We start from the raw sequence: 19,244 nt of genomic DNA on the forward strand, positions 1-19,244 counted from the left end.
CAATCTTGCCATAAGCAATTTACAGATTCATTGCAGTCCCCATCAAAATCCCAACACAATTCTTCACAGGTCTTGAAAGAACTATATTCAACTTTATATGGAAAAACAAAAAACCCAGGGTAGCCACAACAACCTTATGCAAGAAAGGAACTTCTGGAGGCATCACCATCTCTGACTTCAAGCTCTATTATAGGGCCTGAAAAATGCTTGGTATTGGCACAAAAAACCCTAATATTAACCCACACACCTATGAACACTTTATTTTGACAAAGAAGCTAAAGTTATACAATGAAAAAAGAAGGCATCTTCAACAAATGCTGCTGGCATTAGTGAATGTGAACATGAAGAAGACTGCAGATAGATTATATCTATCGCCATGAACAAAACTTAAATCCAAATGGATCAAAGACCTCAACATAAATCCAGCCACATTGACCCTCTTAGAAGAGAAAGTGGGAAGTACCCTTGAGTGAATTGGTACAGGAGACTGCTTCTTGAACATAACACCAGTAGCACAGACATTGTGATAGACAATTAATAAATGGGACCTCCTGAAACTGAGAAGCTTCTGTAAGGCAAAGGATACAGTCACCAAAACAAAATGGCAGCTGACAGAATGGGAAAAGATCTTCTCCAACCCCACATCTGACAGAGGCCTTATTTCCAAAATATACAATGAACTCAAGAAGTTAGCCACCAAAACACCAAACAATCCAATTGAAAAGTGGGTGCACAACTAAACAGAGAATTCTCAATAGAGGAATCTAAAATGGCTAAACGGCACTTAAGAAAGTGTTCAACATCCTTAGCTATCAGGAAAATGCAACTCAAAACAACTCTTACACTGGACAGAATGGTTAAAATCAAAAACACCCATGACAGTCTATGCTGAAGAGGATGCAGAGAAAGAGGAACACTCCTCCATTGCTGGTGGGAGTGCAAACTTGTACAGCCACTCTGGAAATCAGTCTATTCCTGAAGAGTCTAGGTCTTTTGTCATTATATCTGGACTAAGTATTATAGTTTCTCACTGACCTAGTGCCTATACAACCCATTTTCTCCTCTAGGATACCATAAGACAAACCTCCACTGTCTGTGTTTCTTCCAACACTTTTATTTTCCAAACCTCCACTCCAACGATCCTTTAAGCATTGTTTACTGTAGTTGAATGCTTTTACAGTTCAAAGTATAAATTTTTCCATACTTCTTTTGCAAGACTTAAGAATCACGTGGCCAGGTTTATCATAGCAGTGACCCCCACTTCTGACACCTCAGTCTGAATTGTTAGAGAGATAGAACTGATAGAATGCAAATATAGTACAAACATGTTTTATTACTTTGGTTTATATGATATCTCTGGCACACTGAGAGACAGGGGACACAGTATCTTCTCAATCTAGGAGGGCGGATGCCTCAGGAGTTTCAATCTGGTATTGAAGGGCTCCAGGATACATAAGAATTTTCTCTTCTTCAATCTGACTTTGGAAGGATTGAAAAAAATCTAGGTTACAGTGTCAGCAAAGGATTGTGGTAGAAGCAGCAGCAGAATAACTCACTAGCAATCTCAGATCTGTTTCTTGCTGCTACCAGAAAGTATTTCTCACTCTGGAGGAGAGTCTTCCATGCTTAATGAGTTCGAGGAAAAACCACCCAGGTATGCCAGTCGGTTGATTCCAAGCCTAATCAGGTTGATAATAAAATTATTCCTCATCTTTAGTTACTCTCAGTTGCATAATTATGGTTTGTAAATATGTATATTTGACTATTATTTGTATTCCATTGTATTTTCCATGACTGTACCTGACAGAAGATCATGGGATTTATCATATTTCATATGTATTTCCAGCACCTACAACTGTGTCTGATAACCAGCCGTTCAAGGTATGAATGGCTTTCTATTGAGCATGTGAGGAACAGAACCAGAAAGGAATTCAGCTTTGCTATGTGTCACCCATTCACTGAACTCTTACAGAGAAAGCTTGAAAACTCATCATTGCTACAGTAAAAGAAGCTGGGCAAATCTACTATTCAAGGTTTTTGTTTATCTCTACACAGTTTTCAACAATTAACACAACTTTATCCTAGCAAGGATGAACTCAGGTTGCCAGACTTGTTAATCAAGCCCCTTCTTGTCTTGCCATTTTCCTGTTCCATTGTTTTCAATTTTTTAATTGCCTGGTATTTTACTATAATTACAGAATTTCCCTCCTCTCTTTCTCCCCTGCAACATTTATGCACCTCAACCTTGAGGTCTCTCATTCTTTGAAATAGGGTCTGTCTATGTATCCCAGACTGGCCATAAATTCCCCTTCTATCACCCCTCTCAGACTATCAAGTGTTGGAGTTGCAGACATGCCTCACCACACTGGGGTCTCTATAGCTCAACCCCTCATCCTAGGCCACATTTATTCCACTTCTTGTTTCTTTTCACTTCTCACCATTCCCCTTTTTCTCTTGTTTCCTTTACTTCCTTTCCTGGCCTTGCATTTTCTTTCCTTTTCTCTCATCAGTTATGTTTCTCTTTTTTTATTGTACTTTTTTAAAAAGTAGGCATACAAAATTATGGGTTTCTGTATGATATTGCTACCTGTGTACATCATGGTACTTTGCATGTATCATTACTGTTTACCATTGTACTTCCCTGTCATTCCCCTCCTGCTGCTCCTGTTAGTCCTTTTCCTTCTCTGAGTAGTCCTATTACACACACACACACACACACACACACACATACACACACACACACACACACACATACACACACACACACTTTTGAATCTTGGTTCCATGTATGAGGGGGCATGCAATATTTGTCTTTATTTTTTACCGCAGTTATGCTCTCCCATGTCTTCCCTGCTCCTTTAGACTTTTATAAGATCCTTAGAAGTCCATTTTATATTTTTATACTATATCAATATCCACCCATCCATCCATTTAAGTCTATATTCTCTGTTTAAGTGAAAACACCCAGTTTTTGTTTTTCCAGGTCTGGCTTATTTCAGTTATCACAGTAAACTACAATTCTATTTATGTTCTTGCTAATGATATACTTCATTCTTCTTTATGTCTAAATAAAACTCCATTACATATATATACATTTTCTTTATTGATCCATTGGTTGATGGATATATAGTTTTGTTCCATGTCTTAGCTATTATGAATAGTGTTGCAATAAACATGGCAATGTAAGTATCTCTGTACATGCTGACATAGTCTTCAGGTATGTACCCAGGTTTAGTATAACTGATTCTACTTTTAGTATTGAAGGTTGTATCCTGTCATCATATCTTTATAATCTTTGCCTGGTACAGTCTAGAAGTTATATCCAGAAGCAAAGTTATAGGTGTTCCTTGTGGAAAATTTTGCTTCAATGTTCAGTCATAGGAACTTTTTAAAAAGAAAGTTTCTACGTAAAACTTACTAACCTACTTCTAGAATGTTTTTCATCCACTGATGTATAATCTTATATAAAATTTGAATTTAATATAACATTTAATCACAATTTATATGTGAACAGTCCTTATAATCACTATTAATTTCCCATATATAATATATTTCCAAAGCACATGTTAAGAATCATCACCTGAGACAGATGTGGAGGTATACACCTTTAATCCTAGTACTGGGAGGTAGAGGCAAGCAGACCTCTGTGAGTTCTAGGCCAGCCTAGTTCTTATAGTATGTTCCAGGCTAGCCATAATTACATGTCTCCAAAACAAAAACTCTCACTTGGTGCTTGATTCTTCTCCAATCATGAACGTAGTTTGATGACCTGAGAAGAAAATGCTAAGTAAGGGTCATAAGGATGAACTCATTCTTTTTGTGAGGATGCAAACAACAGTGAGATGCTGTTACAGTCATTTTGAATTTGTCAGATGGCTTTGCATTTGGAGAAGTGATCCAGAGCTGACTATGAAAATGTCCTTTTCTGGTGTGGCTATTTGTTATAATTTATTCAGAAATGTTTTTTTTTCTCGAAATGACAGTTCCGTAGAGAAGGAGAGAGAAGCAGAGATAGATACATACAAAGTTGTACTTGAAATTTCCCAAGATTCATCTTAAGGCTGTCAGAAGAATGTCACTGCACGAAACCAATATTCACGTAAGAATGAAAGATAATGAACTAGTCTTCCTTTGCCTTAGAAAGTGAGAGCTTTTCTTCAGATCTGTCCATGCTATCAACAGTTTCTTCTCTTTAGCACAGCCTTTACTTTACATAGTACCCTCACGGATGCTTGTCTTAGTTTACTGTTGCCCAGGATTAGGATAAACGAATGGCTTGAGGGGTAGATCAGAGCTATCAATTCACCCCAAATTACAGCTAATTCACTCTCTGGCATAAAGTAGCTGGAGGTGGCTATGAGAAAGGCCAGACAGTAGGCAATGAACAGGACAAGGAAGGAGATTACTGCTTTCATGGCTCTGATGTGAGCTGTTGTGCTGGGATCTTTGTACCCTGTTGCATTGAGTTGCATCTGCCTGGTGTGTCTCCATAGGGAGAGGATCAAGAGGAGAAATGAGAGCAGGGACACAGAAAAGGGGAACAGCATGACCAGGTTGAGATTTACCTTGACAGAAGCATGACCAGCTTTATTTACATTGCATCTCAAAGTAGAGTTTATTCTCCACTTCGTCTTGACACAACGTCTGAAATCATCATTCAGATTCTCAGTGACTGGAAGGCTAAAACACAAGGAGAGGACACAGCACAACGGGAGAGCCCTGAGAATTAGCTTGTCAATTCTCCACTTGATCCAGAGGAAAAGCGGGTGGAAGAAGTTTGCGATCTTGAAGAAATAGAAAATGCTGAGGCAGGTGGCAAACCAGACACTTAAATGGTTGGTGAGCGTCCAGAAGAAGTCAATAACCCTCATTTCTTTACCTGTGTTGTAGGTGTCTGGATACCGCATCATTATAAAGCAATCTAACAGGATGATACACTGTAGACAAATTCTGGACATGGCCAGACTTGTGAGGATTGAATCCATAGAGGCAATCTTCTTACTCTTGATCCAGCCCATGAAGTTTACCAATGCAATGAATGTGTTTCCTGAGATCCCTACCAAGGCCTCACCAACAGCCACAAGCATTAAGGTAGTATCCATTTAGAGAAATATCCAGTTTGTTTCTGGCTGATTTGATGTAGTTTGATCTCTACACTTTTAGAGATCTGTCCTTGTCTTTACCTCTTTAAGTTGTAGCCTGTCTTGTGAGGAAGACTGGACATAGTCTAATTAAACCTGAATTAATCTGATAAACAGTGTGTTTGTCTATCCTTAGCCTGGGTATTGTGTGAGACTGGAGATAGTCTAATTAAACCTGAATTAATCTGACAAACAGTGTGTTTGTCTATCCTTAGCCTGGGTATTGTGTGTCCATTTATCTTCTCAGGAGGTCATTCTTTTCCACACACAGTTAATTTAGGCTAAGCTACCGTTTGCCAAGATGCAAATTAACCCAACTCCTTCCTATAGTTCCATGTTGTTTATCTGAGGCTAAGTTTTACAAATTTGGCATTCAGTAATCATACCACTAACTCCAACAGAGTGTCTATAATGGATAAATAAATAATGTAGGACACTCAATTAAATTTATTTTAGATAAACAATGAAAAATTTAAAAAAGAATATTTTAACTTAGAATGTAAAAAAAGATAAAAACTTTTAGGAAGTAATGAAGCTAAATTTGGTTGTGTGTTCTGTGTTATATTAGGTAACCTAGCTCTTAAGAATTTTCTAACAATTAAAAAATTCATAGCAGCTGAAATTTTTGGAGGACTCCCATCTTGGTTGATAATCATGCTGTTTATTATTAAAGAATTTAAAATTTGGATCCACATTGAAAGATGGACAATTTAAGGATGTTTAACAAACTAACTTAGCCCTCCAATTTTTAACATTATTTGTGCTATACATAACACTAGTTGAGTGATGAACGCTTCTTTTCACTCCTTCTTTCCCTTTTTTTGGAAAAAATGATTCATTGTACTTCATTAAAGTTTTTGAAATACATTGTACTGAAAAAGGAAAGATAAGCCACAGAATGAACAAAAACATTCTTACGAACATATATATCATAAAAATCTTGGAATATTTGGAATATTACAGAATTCTGAAAATGCAACAAATAGGAAATATCTCTATTAATTAGATGAAAGATGTAAATATTTCACTGGAGACTTATTTGACACAGACAGACACAAACATTACAAAAGCCAATGAAAAGTTACTTGCAACCATTATTAGTTAATGGGAAAACTAATTAGCACTGTCTTAGGATAGCATGGCAAGTCTACCAGATGGACTTCAATGAGTGCAAAGAAGAAAACTCGAACAAAGGCAAGTGTTAACAAGCAGCTGAAGCTTTGACCTGTGTTTCATTCACACGATCACTTCAATGTCCTTGCTTCCTTGCTTCCTTGCTTCCTTGCTTCCTTGCTTCCTTGCTTCCTTGCTTCCTTGCTTCCTTGCTTCCTTGCTTCCTTGCTTCCTTGCTTCCTTGCTTCCTTGCTTCCTTGCTTCCTTGCTTCCTTCCTTCCTTCCTTCCTTCCTTCCTTCCTTCCTTCCTTCCTTCCTTCCTTCTTCTCTTTTGGTTTGTGGAGACATGGTTTCTTTGTAGCTTTTAAATTTATCCTGGAACTCACTCTGTATACTAGGTAGTTTCAAACTCAAAGAGATCGACCTGTCTCTGACTCCCAAGTTCTGATATTAAAGATATGCATCACCACCACCTGGCACAGCATGCTTTCTAAGAAACAGTGATGATGCTGAGGAAGGCATTTCCTTAAAATTTAAACATGTAACTTAGACATCCCAATCATGAAGTTTATCCACCAGAAACAAATGTATATTTCTATACATCTGTTGATATATGTGTGTTTTTTAATGTAAATTTTTATTTAAATTAGAAACAATCTTATTTTACATACCAATCCCAGTTCCCCCTCCCTCCCATCTTGCCATGCTCCCCACCAACTCCCCCATCCTATCCCCATCCACTCCCCAGGGAGGGTGAGGTCTTCCATAGTGGATCTTCAAAGTCTGTCACATCATTTGGAGCAGGGCTTAGCCCTTCCCCTGTGTATCTAGGCTGAGAGAGTATCCCCCTCCTTGGGAATGGGCTCCCAAAGTCAATTTTACACTAGGGATAAATACTGGTTCCACTGCCAGGGGCTCCATAGACTGTCCAGGCCTCCTAACTGATACTGACATTCAAGGGACCTGATTCTGTCCTATGCTGGTTCCCTAGCTGTCAGACAAGAGTCCATGAGCTCCCGCTTTCTCAGATCAGCTGTTGCTATGAGTTTCCCCAGCATGGTCTTGACCCCTTTGCTCATCATCCCTCCCTCTCTGCAACTGGATTCTAGGAGTTCAGCTCAGTGCTTAGCTGTGGGTGTCTGCTTCTGCTTCCATCAGCTGCTGCATGAAGGTTCTAGGATGGCATTTATGGTAGTCATCAATCTCATTATAGGGGAAAGGCATTTAAGGTAGCCTCTCCACTATTGCTTAGATTCTTAGTTGGTGTCATCCTTGTGGATCTCTGGACATTTCCCCAGTGCCAGATTTCTCTTTAAGCCTATAATGGCTCTTTCTATTAATGTATCTCTTTTCTTGCTCTTCTGTTTTCTTCCTCCAACTCAATCTTCCTGATCCCTCATGTTATGGTGTATATCATAATTCTCAATTCTGGAAACAGACCAGACATCATTAATCAGTGCCTGAACAAATTGTATTCATAAAATACTATTTGGCATTTAAAAGAAAAATGATTGACAGATCGAACACAGATCAATCTTAAAAGCAATCAGATTAAGAATCCTAAGTGACAGCCACAGAATGATAGTATTTACAATTGAGTGAACTGCTGAACGTAATTATGCCTACTTGTGAAAAATTTCTAAGGATACTTTAAGTGCTAAATTTTTTTTTGGCTTAAGTGGTCTTTGTTCACTTAGAGCAAGCACAAATTCACTATAAATTCTTAGAGTAAAAGGATCTGAGAACCAGCCAGACATTCTTATACAGTATGTTCCTGACCTAACGTTTATGAGAACTGCCTGACCACTGAACTGCTGTCTCTCTGCTTCTGTCAACAATGCTTGCTTTCTGCAGATGTACACAGCTCCTTTCTGCACACATCACAATTGAGGAAGAAGACTAAAGCACACTCACCATAATATGTTTAGAAATGGAATAAAATGAGAATTTATGAACTCTCAATAATTTGAACTTTGATCACCTTGATAAAGTTAATCAGAGTTGATATCTTGAGAAGAAATGTTTTAAATTCAAAACAATACTCCACTAAGACTTAACAAAGTGTTTTAATTTGTAATTGAATTATACAAAAAAGATAAACTGAGCAATTAGAGCATGCCTTTAGAATTACTGGCAAGGGAATATATTTAATACTCTTAGAAATGCATGAGTATGACATAGATTATTTTTCTGTGTTTCCCCTTTTTATTGAAAATAGATTGTTTTTCTCACATAATATACTCTGAATATGATTTCACTCCCTCTGCTCCTCCCAGTTTCTCCCCACCCCTCCCATTCAGATCCACTTGCATTTTGATTCTCATTAGAAAACAAACATATTTCTAAGGGATAATAATAAAATACAATATAGTAAGATTAAGAAAACTTAACACATCAGAGTAGCACAAAACAAACAGAAGGAAAAAAAATCTCTAGAGAAGGCACAAAAATGGAACCCCCCCTCGTTTGACCTCTCAGAAATAAAAACACTAAACTGGAAGCTACAATGTATAAACAAAGGACCTGGTGCAGACCCCACAAGTGTACTTCCTGCTGTCTTGGATTCTGTGAATTCCTCTGTACATTGATCATGTTTGAGGGCTTGTTTATTTTTCTTTTTTAATTTAAATTAGAAACAAGCTTGTTTTACATGTCAATCCCAGTTCACTCTCCCTCCCCTCTTCCCCAAGGGCTTGTTTTCTTCATGTCTTCCATCACCTATCACTCTTAAGCCTCTTCCCCAGTGTTCCTTGGGTGGTCAGGGGAGGGATTTGGTAGAGATGTCACATTTAAAAATGAGTATTTCCGTGGAGGGATGCTCTCTCAGCCTGGACACATGGGGAAGAACCTGGGCCCTTCCCAGGATGATGTGACAGACTCTGAAAATCCCTCACGGAGGCCCTTGCCCTCTCAGGGGAGCATAGGGGGGATCGAGTGGGGGGTGAAGGGTTGGGAGGATTGGGGGATGGGGAGGAGGGGAGGGAGAGGGAACTGAAAGTGACATGCGTAAAAAGTTAAATAAAAAAAACATATATACATATATATGAGTGTTTCACGGCAGCCCACAGACTGGGAAAAGATATTCGCCAACCCCACATCTGACAGTGGGCTGATTTCCAAGATATACAAAGAACTCAGGAAGCTAGCCACAAAAACACCAAATAATCCAATTAAAAAGTGGAGTACAGAACTAAATATAGAATTCTCAACAGAGGAATCTAAAATGGCTGAAAGACACTTAAGAAAGTACTCAATATCCTTAGCTACCAGGTAAATGCAAATCAAAACAACTCTGAGATACCGTTTTGCTCCTGTCAGAATGGCTAAAATAACAAAGCACCAATGACAGTTTATGCTGGAGAGGATGTGGAGAAAGGGAAACACTCCTCCACTGCTGGTGGGAGTGCCAACTTGTACAGCAACTTTGGAATTCAGTATGGTGGTTCCTCAGGAAAATAAAATCAGTCTACTACAAGACCCAGCAATTCCACTCTTAGGCAAAAGATGCACATTCATACAACAAGGACATATGTTCAACTATGTTCATAATAGCATTATTTGTAATAGCCAGAACATGGAAGCAACCTAGATGCCCCTCAACTCAAGAGTGGATAGAGAAAATGGGGTACATTTATACGATGGAGTATTATTTAGCATGGAAAAAAAACCCAATGGAATCTTGAAATTCACAGGCAAATGGATGGAATTAGATGAAACCATCCTGAGTGAGGTAACCCAGTCACAAAGAGGCAAACATGGTATGTATTCACTCATATATGGATTTTAGACATAGAGCAAAGGATTACTAGCCTAAAATCCACACTGCTAGAGAAGCTAGGAAAGAAGGAGGACCCTAAGGGGGACATACATTGTTCCCTGGAGAAGGGGAAAGGGACAAGATCTCCTGAACAAATTGGGAGCCTGGGGGAAGGGAAGAGGGAGTTAGAAGAAAGAGAAGGGGAGAAGAGGTTCGGGGAGGAGAACAGGAAGATGGAGTAAGGGGAAGAATAGAGGAGAACAAGAAAAGAGACACCATAATAGAGGAAGCCATTATTGGTTTAAAGAGAAATTTGGAACTAGGGAAATGTCCAGAGGTCTACAAGGATGACCCCAACTAACAATCTAAGCAATAGTGGAGAGGCTACCTTAAATTCCCTTCCCCAATAATGACATTGATGACTACCTTATATACCATCCTAGAGCCTTCATCCAGTAACTGATGGAAGCAGAAGCAGACAACCACAGTTAAACACTGAGCTGAACTCCTGGCATTCAGTTGCAGAGAGGGAGGAATGATGAGCAAAGGGGTCAAGACCAGGCTAGGGAAACCCACAGAAACAGCTGACCTGAACAAGGGGGAGCTCATGGACCCCAGACTCATAGATGGGAAACCAGCATAGGACCAACCCAGACTTTCTGATCATGGGTGTCAGTTAGGAGGCCTGGGCAGTCTATAGGGCCTCTGGTAGTGGATCAGTATTTATCACTAGTATATGAATGGACTTTTGAAGCCCATTCCACATAGATGGATATCCTCTCAGCCTAGACACACAGGGGAGGGCCTAGGTCCTGATCCAAATGATATGACAGACTTTGAAGATCCCCATGGAAGGCTTCACCCTCACTGGGGAGCAGAAAGGGGATGGGATTAGGGGTTGGTGGGGGGCAGGGAAGGGGGGAAGGAGAGGGAACTGGGATTGACATGCAAAACAAACTTGTTTCTAATTTAAATTAAAAAATGGGGGGGGGGGAGAATGAGTGTCTCACATGCTCATCTTGAGGGTGGATAGCAACAAGCCAAGAGCAACCAGGGGTAGATGTGCACATGCCTGTCTGGAGCAGATTGTGCTGGGTGGATGAACAAAAGCTATGGGCCTTGCTGGCACCAAGTGCTCAGGCACCATTATTGTGAGCAAATATATGGTGGGTTTTGGGAGGGAGAGAGAAGCAGAGAGTTTCATGTCCTATAGAGAGAGAAGGGTCAAAAGCTGTGAAGAACAGGCTGATGTAGGAGACCTGCTTGTCACCCAGTGACATGGTGTGGTCTGGTCCCGGACTACTGCCTAGGCTGTGTCTGGGTCTGAGGCCCTACATAGCCAGGGTCTGTGTTGATGTCCATGGCCAGTGTCATCATCAAGGGTCACACAGACGCCCATGTTCTGAGTCACCACCCGTGGCCAGGCTGAAGACTGAGGAACATGCTGATACCGGGGCCATGACAATATGGGTGGCCTGCACTGCCAACAGTGGCCCAAGTATTGACTGGTTTCTTTCTGTGGCACTAATGTAGCCCAGATATGCATCAATGTCAGTGGCTGCTATTACCACTGAAGGCTGTGCAGATGCCCAGGGCGTGGGTTAACACCTGAGGGCCTGTTGGTGTCCGATGGCCACACTGCCATCAGGGCCATACAGACCAGGATGGACTGTGCTGTTCCCCTGGAGCCACGGAGAAGTCTGGGTTGTAGCCGAAAAGACATGGCCATCAACACAGTACCCAGCTCAAGTAGGACAATGTCAACCTCAGTGGCCTGTGCTACCACACATGGCCATGGTTTCATCCAGGCCCAAACTGTTGCAGAAAGTCGTGTTTTGTTCCACGGCCCCACTGCAGCCAGGGATTGCATCAATGTCTAGCATTCTGGTTATAACCAAAGGGAATGCAGATGCCTGGAGGTCCTGCTGAGTTGGTCCCACCTCTCATTGGTACAGACTGACCTCTCTCCTGCACAGGAGAGCTGACTCTAAACCTTCCTGGGCTCTCTGTGGCAGTGACCTTTGGGTCTATGATTGAATGGGATAACTGGATCTTGAGGTAGATTGATTGCCCTCTTCCCGAGCAACAACATACTGATTTCCATAGTGGCTGTACAAGTTTGCACTCCTATCAGCAATGGTTGAGGTTAATTGTTCCCCTTACTCTATGTGAGTTGTCACTTGATTTATTGATTTTGGCCATTCTGATGGATATATGAAGAAATCTCAAAGTAGAAAGTCATACTCTGTAGCCTAGACTGGCCTAGAATTCACTAGGTAACCCATGCTGGCTTCAAAGTCATGAAAGTCTTCCCTTTACCTCATTTTCCCAAGTTCTAGGATTATAGACACGAGTTTCCATAGTTGACTTTATAATGTTTCTTAATGTACCATTTTACTGGAAAAGTGATATTTATTGGTCACTCTCTTAGGGTTTCTATTACTATGAAGAATCAACACATCTACAATTATGTTTTTAATTTAAATTAGAAACATCTTATTTTATATATCAACTTCAGTTCCCTGTCCCTTCCATCCTCCCATGCCCCAGACTGACTCCCATCCCATCCCTCTTCTACTCCATAGAAAGGGTAAGGCCTTCCACAGGGGATCATCAATGTCTGTCACATCATTTGGGGCAGGGCCTAAGCCCTCTCCCATGTGTCTAGGCTGAAGAGTAACCCTCTATGGGGTGAGGGTTCCCAATGTACATTTGTACACTAGGTATAAATGCTGTTCCACTACCAGTGGCCCCATAGACAGCCCAGGCCTCCTAACTGACACCCACGTTCAGGGACCTGGTTAAGTTCTATGCTGGTTTTCCAGCTATCAGTCTGAGATCCATGAGCTTCCCCTTGTTCAGGTCAGCTGTTTCTGTGGGTTTCTTTAGCCTGATCTTGACCCCTTTGCTCAGCACTCCTCCCTCTCTGCAACTGGATTCCAGGAGTTCAGTTCAGTGCTTAGCTGTGGGTGTCTGCTTCTCCTTCCATCAGTTACTGGATGAAGGCTCTAGGATAGCATATAAGGTAGTCATCAGTCTCATTATTGGGGAAGGGCATTTAAGGTAGCCTCTCCACTATTGCTTAGATTGTTAGTTGGGATCATCCTTGTAGATCTCTGGATATTTCCCTAGTGCCAGATTTCTCTTTAAACCAATAATGGCTCCTTCTATTATGGTATCTCTTTTCTTTTTCTCTTCTATTTTTCCTGACTCAATCTTCCTGTTCCCTTCTACAATTCTTATAAAGAAAAACATTTATTTGAGACTGGCTTACAGTTTCAGAAGTTTGGTCCATTATTGTCATGGTGAGAAGCATGGTGGTATGCAGGCAGACATGGTGCTGGAGAAGGAGCTGAGAGTTCTACATCTTGATCCACAGGCAGCAGAACAGACCAGTGTCCTATACTGAGTGTAGCTTGAGTATAATGAGACCTCAAAGCCTGTCTCCACAATGACACACTTTCTCCAACAAGGCCACACCTCCTAGTAATGCCACTCCCTATGGGTCAAATACAATCACATGAGTCTACGGGGCCATACTATTCAAACCACCATATCACCTAGTTTGTGATGTGAAATACAATAAGTTAAAGAAGCCATGAAAAAAACACCATTGATAGATTAGGAGGCCTGGGCAATCTATGGGGCCTCTGGTAGTGGATCAGTATTTATCTCTAGTACATGAGTGGACTTTGGGAGCCCATTCCACACAGAGGGATACTCTCTCAGCCTAGACACACAGGGGAGGGCCTACGAAATGTTTCAAATGATATGACAGACTTTGAAGATCCCCATGGAAGGCCTCATCTTCCCTGAGGAGCAGAAAGGGGATGGCATAGGAAGATTGGTGGGGGACAGGGGAGGAGGGAAGGGAAAGGGAACTAGGATTGACGTGTAAAACAAGTTAGTTTCTAATTTAAATAAAAATAAATAAATAAATAAATAAATCTAAAAAACCCACACAATTGATTACAACAGATGTCTCTTTTCATATAAAATACTCTATTGAAACCTTGAAAGGTGTTGGAAGTGCCAATTGTCATGATCATCACAGATGCTTGATGATCTCCAAATTAATCTAACTGCTAACACTACATATGGGCAAGTATTTTACATTACAATTATTTCAATAAGTCTATCAAAATAATTAATGTCTTCAAGGATAGCTTTATATTTAGGAATAAATTGTAAGAGACCACATTGCAAGGTCAGCTCTACCATCCTCCCTACCAAAGTTCATCTAAATGTCTAGACCCTTGTTCTTTCTAGAAGCACAAGGAAGACCAAATTCACCATACCAGTTTAGACTCTTTCTTAAAAATAAAATATGTGTCAATATTATACGATGTATTTTGAGCATATTCATATCCCTCCCACAACTCCTCCAGGCCAACCCACTTCCATCTTCACATTCTCTACTTTTATAAAAGTCTATTGAGTCCAATTTATGTTGCCCAAATACTCTTGAGTGTGGGTTCAACCCCTGGAGGATGATTGACCTACTAAGGGTTACATCCTTAAAGAAAACAGATTCTCCCACCCTCAGCAGCTGTCAATTGCTAATAGACCCTCATCTATGGATGGGAATATGTCCATCTTCGTGTCCCCCTTCATGCTGAGATTTTTGTCTGTCTTGAGCTCTTATGAGTCTTATGCACGCTGTCATAATCACTGTGGGTTCATGTGTGTGGCTGCACTACTGTGTCTGGAAAATATTGTCTCATTGTTGTCATATACCACTTATGGCTCTTATAATATTTTCACACCTTCTGCAATGTCCCCTGAGCCTTTGGTAGAGTAGATTCTTTGTTTATGGCTGAGTAAACACAGACTCTTTTTCTCTACACACAGACTAATTCTTGTTTAGAATTACTGAGAAACATTTTACTACATAATATTTTAGTAGACTAATCTTGGATATTCACACCTTCTAATATAACAAAGTCCTCACCCTCATCCAAATATTCTGTAAGTGTAACATAGATCAAATTAAAATATTTGAAATAGTGAACTAAACAATTTATGCCCCACATTTCACGGAGAAAACAAGAAGGGATCAATGAGTGCAGAATTTCTTAAAGAACAAGGGATAAAAAAATGAGTGTGTTTAGGTTAATCATACTACCTTGGATGGCCCTGTGCCCAGAATTGGAGTCTATTGGTTACTAAATTAAAAAAAAGAAGTTGGGGGAGATAGGAGTGGCTAAGGGGAGAATTTGAGAGGGAATATGATCAAAATATATTACATTAAATTCTCAAATGTTAGTAAAAATATAAAAAATAATGAGTCTGTTTGGATTGTGAAAAATGCTCAAGGGACATATGTATTCATTTGTTTAACAGTAAGTCTTGATTACTCTTGAAGATGCACATCCAAAATTATTTAGAATAAACAAAACTTAAGAATGGAAATCTTAGAAAATTTTATGTTAAAAACTATTTACTTTTATTTTATGTGTATAATTTTTGAGCTGCTATGTGGGTCCTGGGAACTAAATCTAAGTCCCCTGTAAGAGTAGCAGGTGATCTTAAACACTGAACCATCATCTCTCCAGCCCCATTTGTTTTTTGTTTGAAACAATAGTCTTGCTATATAGCTCTGAATGTGTGTTCAACTTTCCTTCTTTAGAGAAGTTGATGTATTAGAAAATAAGATATGTGATCAAGCTCATTTACAAAATGAATATTTTACATCATGGAGACTATGCTTCTAAATGTCAGTATCTTGACTGTTCTGGTTAGGTTTTGTCATCCTTACATAAACTAGAGTCAGCTGAGAAGAGGAAATCTCAGTTGAGGTTTACCACCATCAGACTGGTGTGTGGACATGTCTCTTGGGTATTTTTTGATTGTGTTTTTGATATAGGAAGGCCCAGATCACTATAATAAAATTAGTTGAGCAAGCCAGAGAAGCAAGAAGGTAAACAACATTCCTCTATGGTCTCTGCTTTAGTTCCTGACTACAGGTTCTTGAGCTGACTTCTCTGTATCAGGCAAGTAAACTAAATTTATTCTTCCTTCCCCAAGCTGCTTTTGGTTATGGTGTTTATTATAGCAATAGAAACCAAACCAAGCAGTGACAGGTCCTGTTGTAATTACTTTTGCCCCAAAGTTAAAATGAGTGAGTGAGCAAAGAGATTGAGAATTGCTATAGTTTCTCCAAACTCTACAACTGATTTTTATTCTATGATACAGTTAAAGGTTACTACAAGAGAAGAAACACACAAAAATAAACAAAAATAAAAGGGAAATGAAGTTATAATTTTCATGACACACAGGCTTCTGTGCTGGGGTCAAATACAATTTGTTGTACTGAGTTTCATCAGTTTAGCTTGTCCTTGTAGGGATCGGATTAAAAGAAAAAAATACCAGTGGCACAATAAATAGGTTAAACAAAGTTAATGGGTAGATGTGCTCCTACTCCACCCTCCAGTTTTGTACTGAAGGCATGAACATTTTGGTGATGTATCTCTTTGTAGCTGCTAGACAGTCTGTTGATAGTGTAAGGCTGACCAGCAGGGAAATTGTAAAGCACCCTAAGAGAGCCCATGAGCTATTTCACTAATTTTCCACTTTAGCCAGCAAAAAGTAGGTGAGAGAAATTGGCTACTGTGACAGGTGCCAAACTATACACCTAAGTACTTGGGAAAGTACAGACACTATGAGTGACTGCTATTGCTGGTTGATAAATTTTTGGGTATAAGAGTAGTATAAAACCACTCAATACTGTTACACCAACCAGACACACTCTAGAGATAACTGGTAAGGATGCAATCAGTGCTTTGCTTACCATTTTAGTCAATATAGTTGATTAGTCCCAAGTGTACATTCCCCAACAGCCCTACTATGAGTTTTGATTATTGTTATGATAATGCAAATATCTTTAGTATAGGACATGTTTGCAGACAGATCACCGATAAGGACTCATTTTCAGGGGCCCAGCTAGAATATGGTAGACTCTTCAAATCTGTATTATTTTCATCTGTAGCTATTCTTTGACAGCATTCCTGAAGTGTCTAGTTCTCCTTCGAAGGATCCCTATTCCATACTTTCTCAAAGACCACAGCAACCGGTTGCTTCAAATCACCCAAGTTCCTTACACTTGAGCATTGATCTTTATCAGATGAATACTATTCAAATATTTTATTCTGATCTATCTTTTGTCTTTGCCAGTTGTCTCCTTTGCTTTACAGAAGCCTTTTATTTTGACATTGCCCCACTTGTCTGTTTATACTTCTGTTGCATATGCTTGCTGAGTCATATTTATTTTGTTCCCTAGACCAATTCTGGGCTTCATTGCATTGCTCTGTGAATGTTTTTAAGGCAGTGCCATGCTATAGTGTAAAAATATTGTCATGGCTATTAATAACAGTGTTTTTACACTGGCATCTAGGGATCTGAGTTTGGAAAAATTTTAATTCTAGGTGCCGATATCTGGCTTTTTGCTGAACGGGTGATTTGTTCCTTGGTTTCCTCAAAAACTTTCATATAACTGTCCAAATTATGTCATAATAATAAAAGCAAACATGTGCTTCTATGAAAAAATCTAAGTGTAAGAACATTTTAAACTTACTCTTAGGAGATTCAACCCTCTAATCATATTTATCAGTCAAAGAACTATTTTATTTATCTATGTCTCAATATTCTTAGAATACCATGCGTGGTAAGGGACATCAGCTTAGGATAAGTGTGACAATTATGACTTTGATTTTATTATTTATTCATTTCTTGTTCAATATCTGTTAATGTTATGGATTTTATGCTAATTGTCCCTTCCTTTTATATTTACCTTTATTTATATTCTGTGATAATCAGAATTGAATGAGCTGCATGTTTTACATTAGTTGTTTGCATGTATTCTGCATAGTTTCCATGATACAAAGGCTCCTTTTCTCTGCTTTTTAATTTTATTTTTCTGGGCACAGGTTCAGTCCTCTAAATAGAATTGCTTTAAATCATGATTTGTATATCATAGCCTTCTCCATTACTCATAACCAAATAAGATGTATTAGAGTTGTACTAATCTGTTCTACGTATCTTAGTGTTGCAAATAAGGGAAATAGTGTTTGCATTTTAGCATGTTTCATATGCTCAAGGAAAGTGAATGAGTGAGTATGTGTTATATGTATGTGTTGTCACAGGGTTTTGTTCTATTCCAGGATGGTCTTGAAATCAATACATTTTTTTCTGCTTCATCCACCTGAGTTATAGGGTTATATGCATGAGCCACCACATCTGGTTTAGTACCCATTTTGACAGTTCTTTCTGAGGTTGTGGATGTCATGTCCATTTATAACTTCCCTTTGGTAGCTCTTGTGTTTATTTTAGAGTCAGAAAATTATATATATATGTATATATATACACATACATACACACAAATATATATATAAATATATAGATGCTGACTGTTATTTAGTGTTTTCTTTAGTTTGTTCTGGTTTTAGGTAAGATAAAGGACTGATTTAAAATGTTAGCATAAATTGTACAAGTATTCACTTTGCCTAAGAAACAAATAGAGGCAAAACTGATAAGATATTCTAGCACCTGGACATAGAGAGATTAAAATACTTTGAGAAAGTAATGCAAATAAAGTTCAATACTAGCAACAAAATATTTTAATCTACATGTTTATAAAAAGAAAAGAGAAACAATTTCAAAAGGAAATAGAGAAAGGTAAACATATGAGTTGTGGGAGCTCTTGGTGAGGTAGAGTCAGAGAGCTCTGATTGAGAGATAGGGTTTTCAAGAGTGATTTTTGCTTCATACTTAAGGGTAGTTTCAGCACAAGAAGATATCACTATCAATCTTATTCAGCCCTCAAAGCTGTTACCACTTACTTTGTGTTGTAACTTTTTCAAATGCAGCTAGTCTATTAAGCCACAGTAGAGGGAGACATGCTAAAATCAGTGAATTATATGACCACGAGAATATAGATCAGATTCACCTTTTTCTTTTTCATTATGAATTAACTTTTGTAGACAAAAGCAACACCAAGTAGAATACTATGATGATGTATCCAATGTAGTTAATCTGCAACCAGATCACTGACAGATATCTCTGGAGAATGATGTCAAGCTGTGGTTTAGTGTTGGTTCTTGCTGTTGACATATTTGGTACTTAGCAGCACTTGCAGTCAGAAAATCCACCATGAGAGGAAACCATGCTTTTGAGTTCATCCATGCCCACCATTCCTGCTGTCTGTTCGCTTCATTAGTGGATTCATTGGGCAATTG

At 39.1% G+C, this 19,244-nt stretch overlaps 1 protein-coding gene across 1 annotated transcript; it reads right to left on the bottom strand.

Annotated features, from left to right (window-relative positions):
• Positions 1 to 4,175: 4,175 nt before the first annotated feature.
• Positions 4,176 to 5,102, bottom strand: LOC101840544 (taste receptor type 2 member 7). Its single transcript, XM_005072861.2, has one exon. It carries the CDS (start codon positions 5,100 to 5,102, stop codon positions 4,176 to 4,178), a length of 927 nt encoding a protein of 308 aa, XP_005072918.1.
• Positions 5,103 to 19,244: the final 14,142 nt, after the last annotated feature.

The sequence above is a fragment of the Mesocricetus auratus genome, unplaced genomic scaffold, assembly GCF_017639785.1.
Source record: "Mesocricetus auratus isolate SY011 unplaced genomic scaffold, BCM_Maur_2.0 Super-Scaffold_100001, whole genome shotgun sequence".
Classification (NCBI taxonomy): Eukaryota; Metazoa; Chordata; class Mammalia; order Rodentia; family Cricetidae; genus Mesocricetus; species Mesocricetus auratus.

What these genes read in the sequence shown, in the direction of transcription:
- LOC101840544 (XM_005072861.2), bottom strand. Translation starts at nt 5,102, where the DNA reads ATGGATACTACCTTAATGCTTGTGGCTGTTGGTGAGGCCTTGGTAGGG.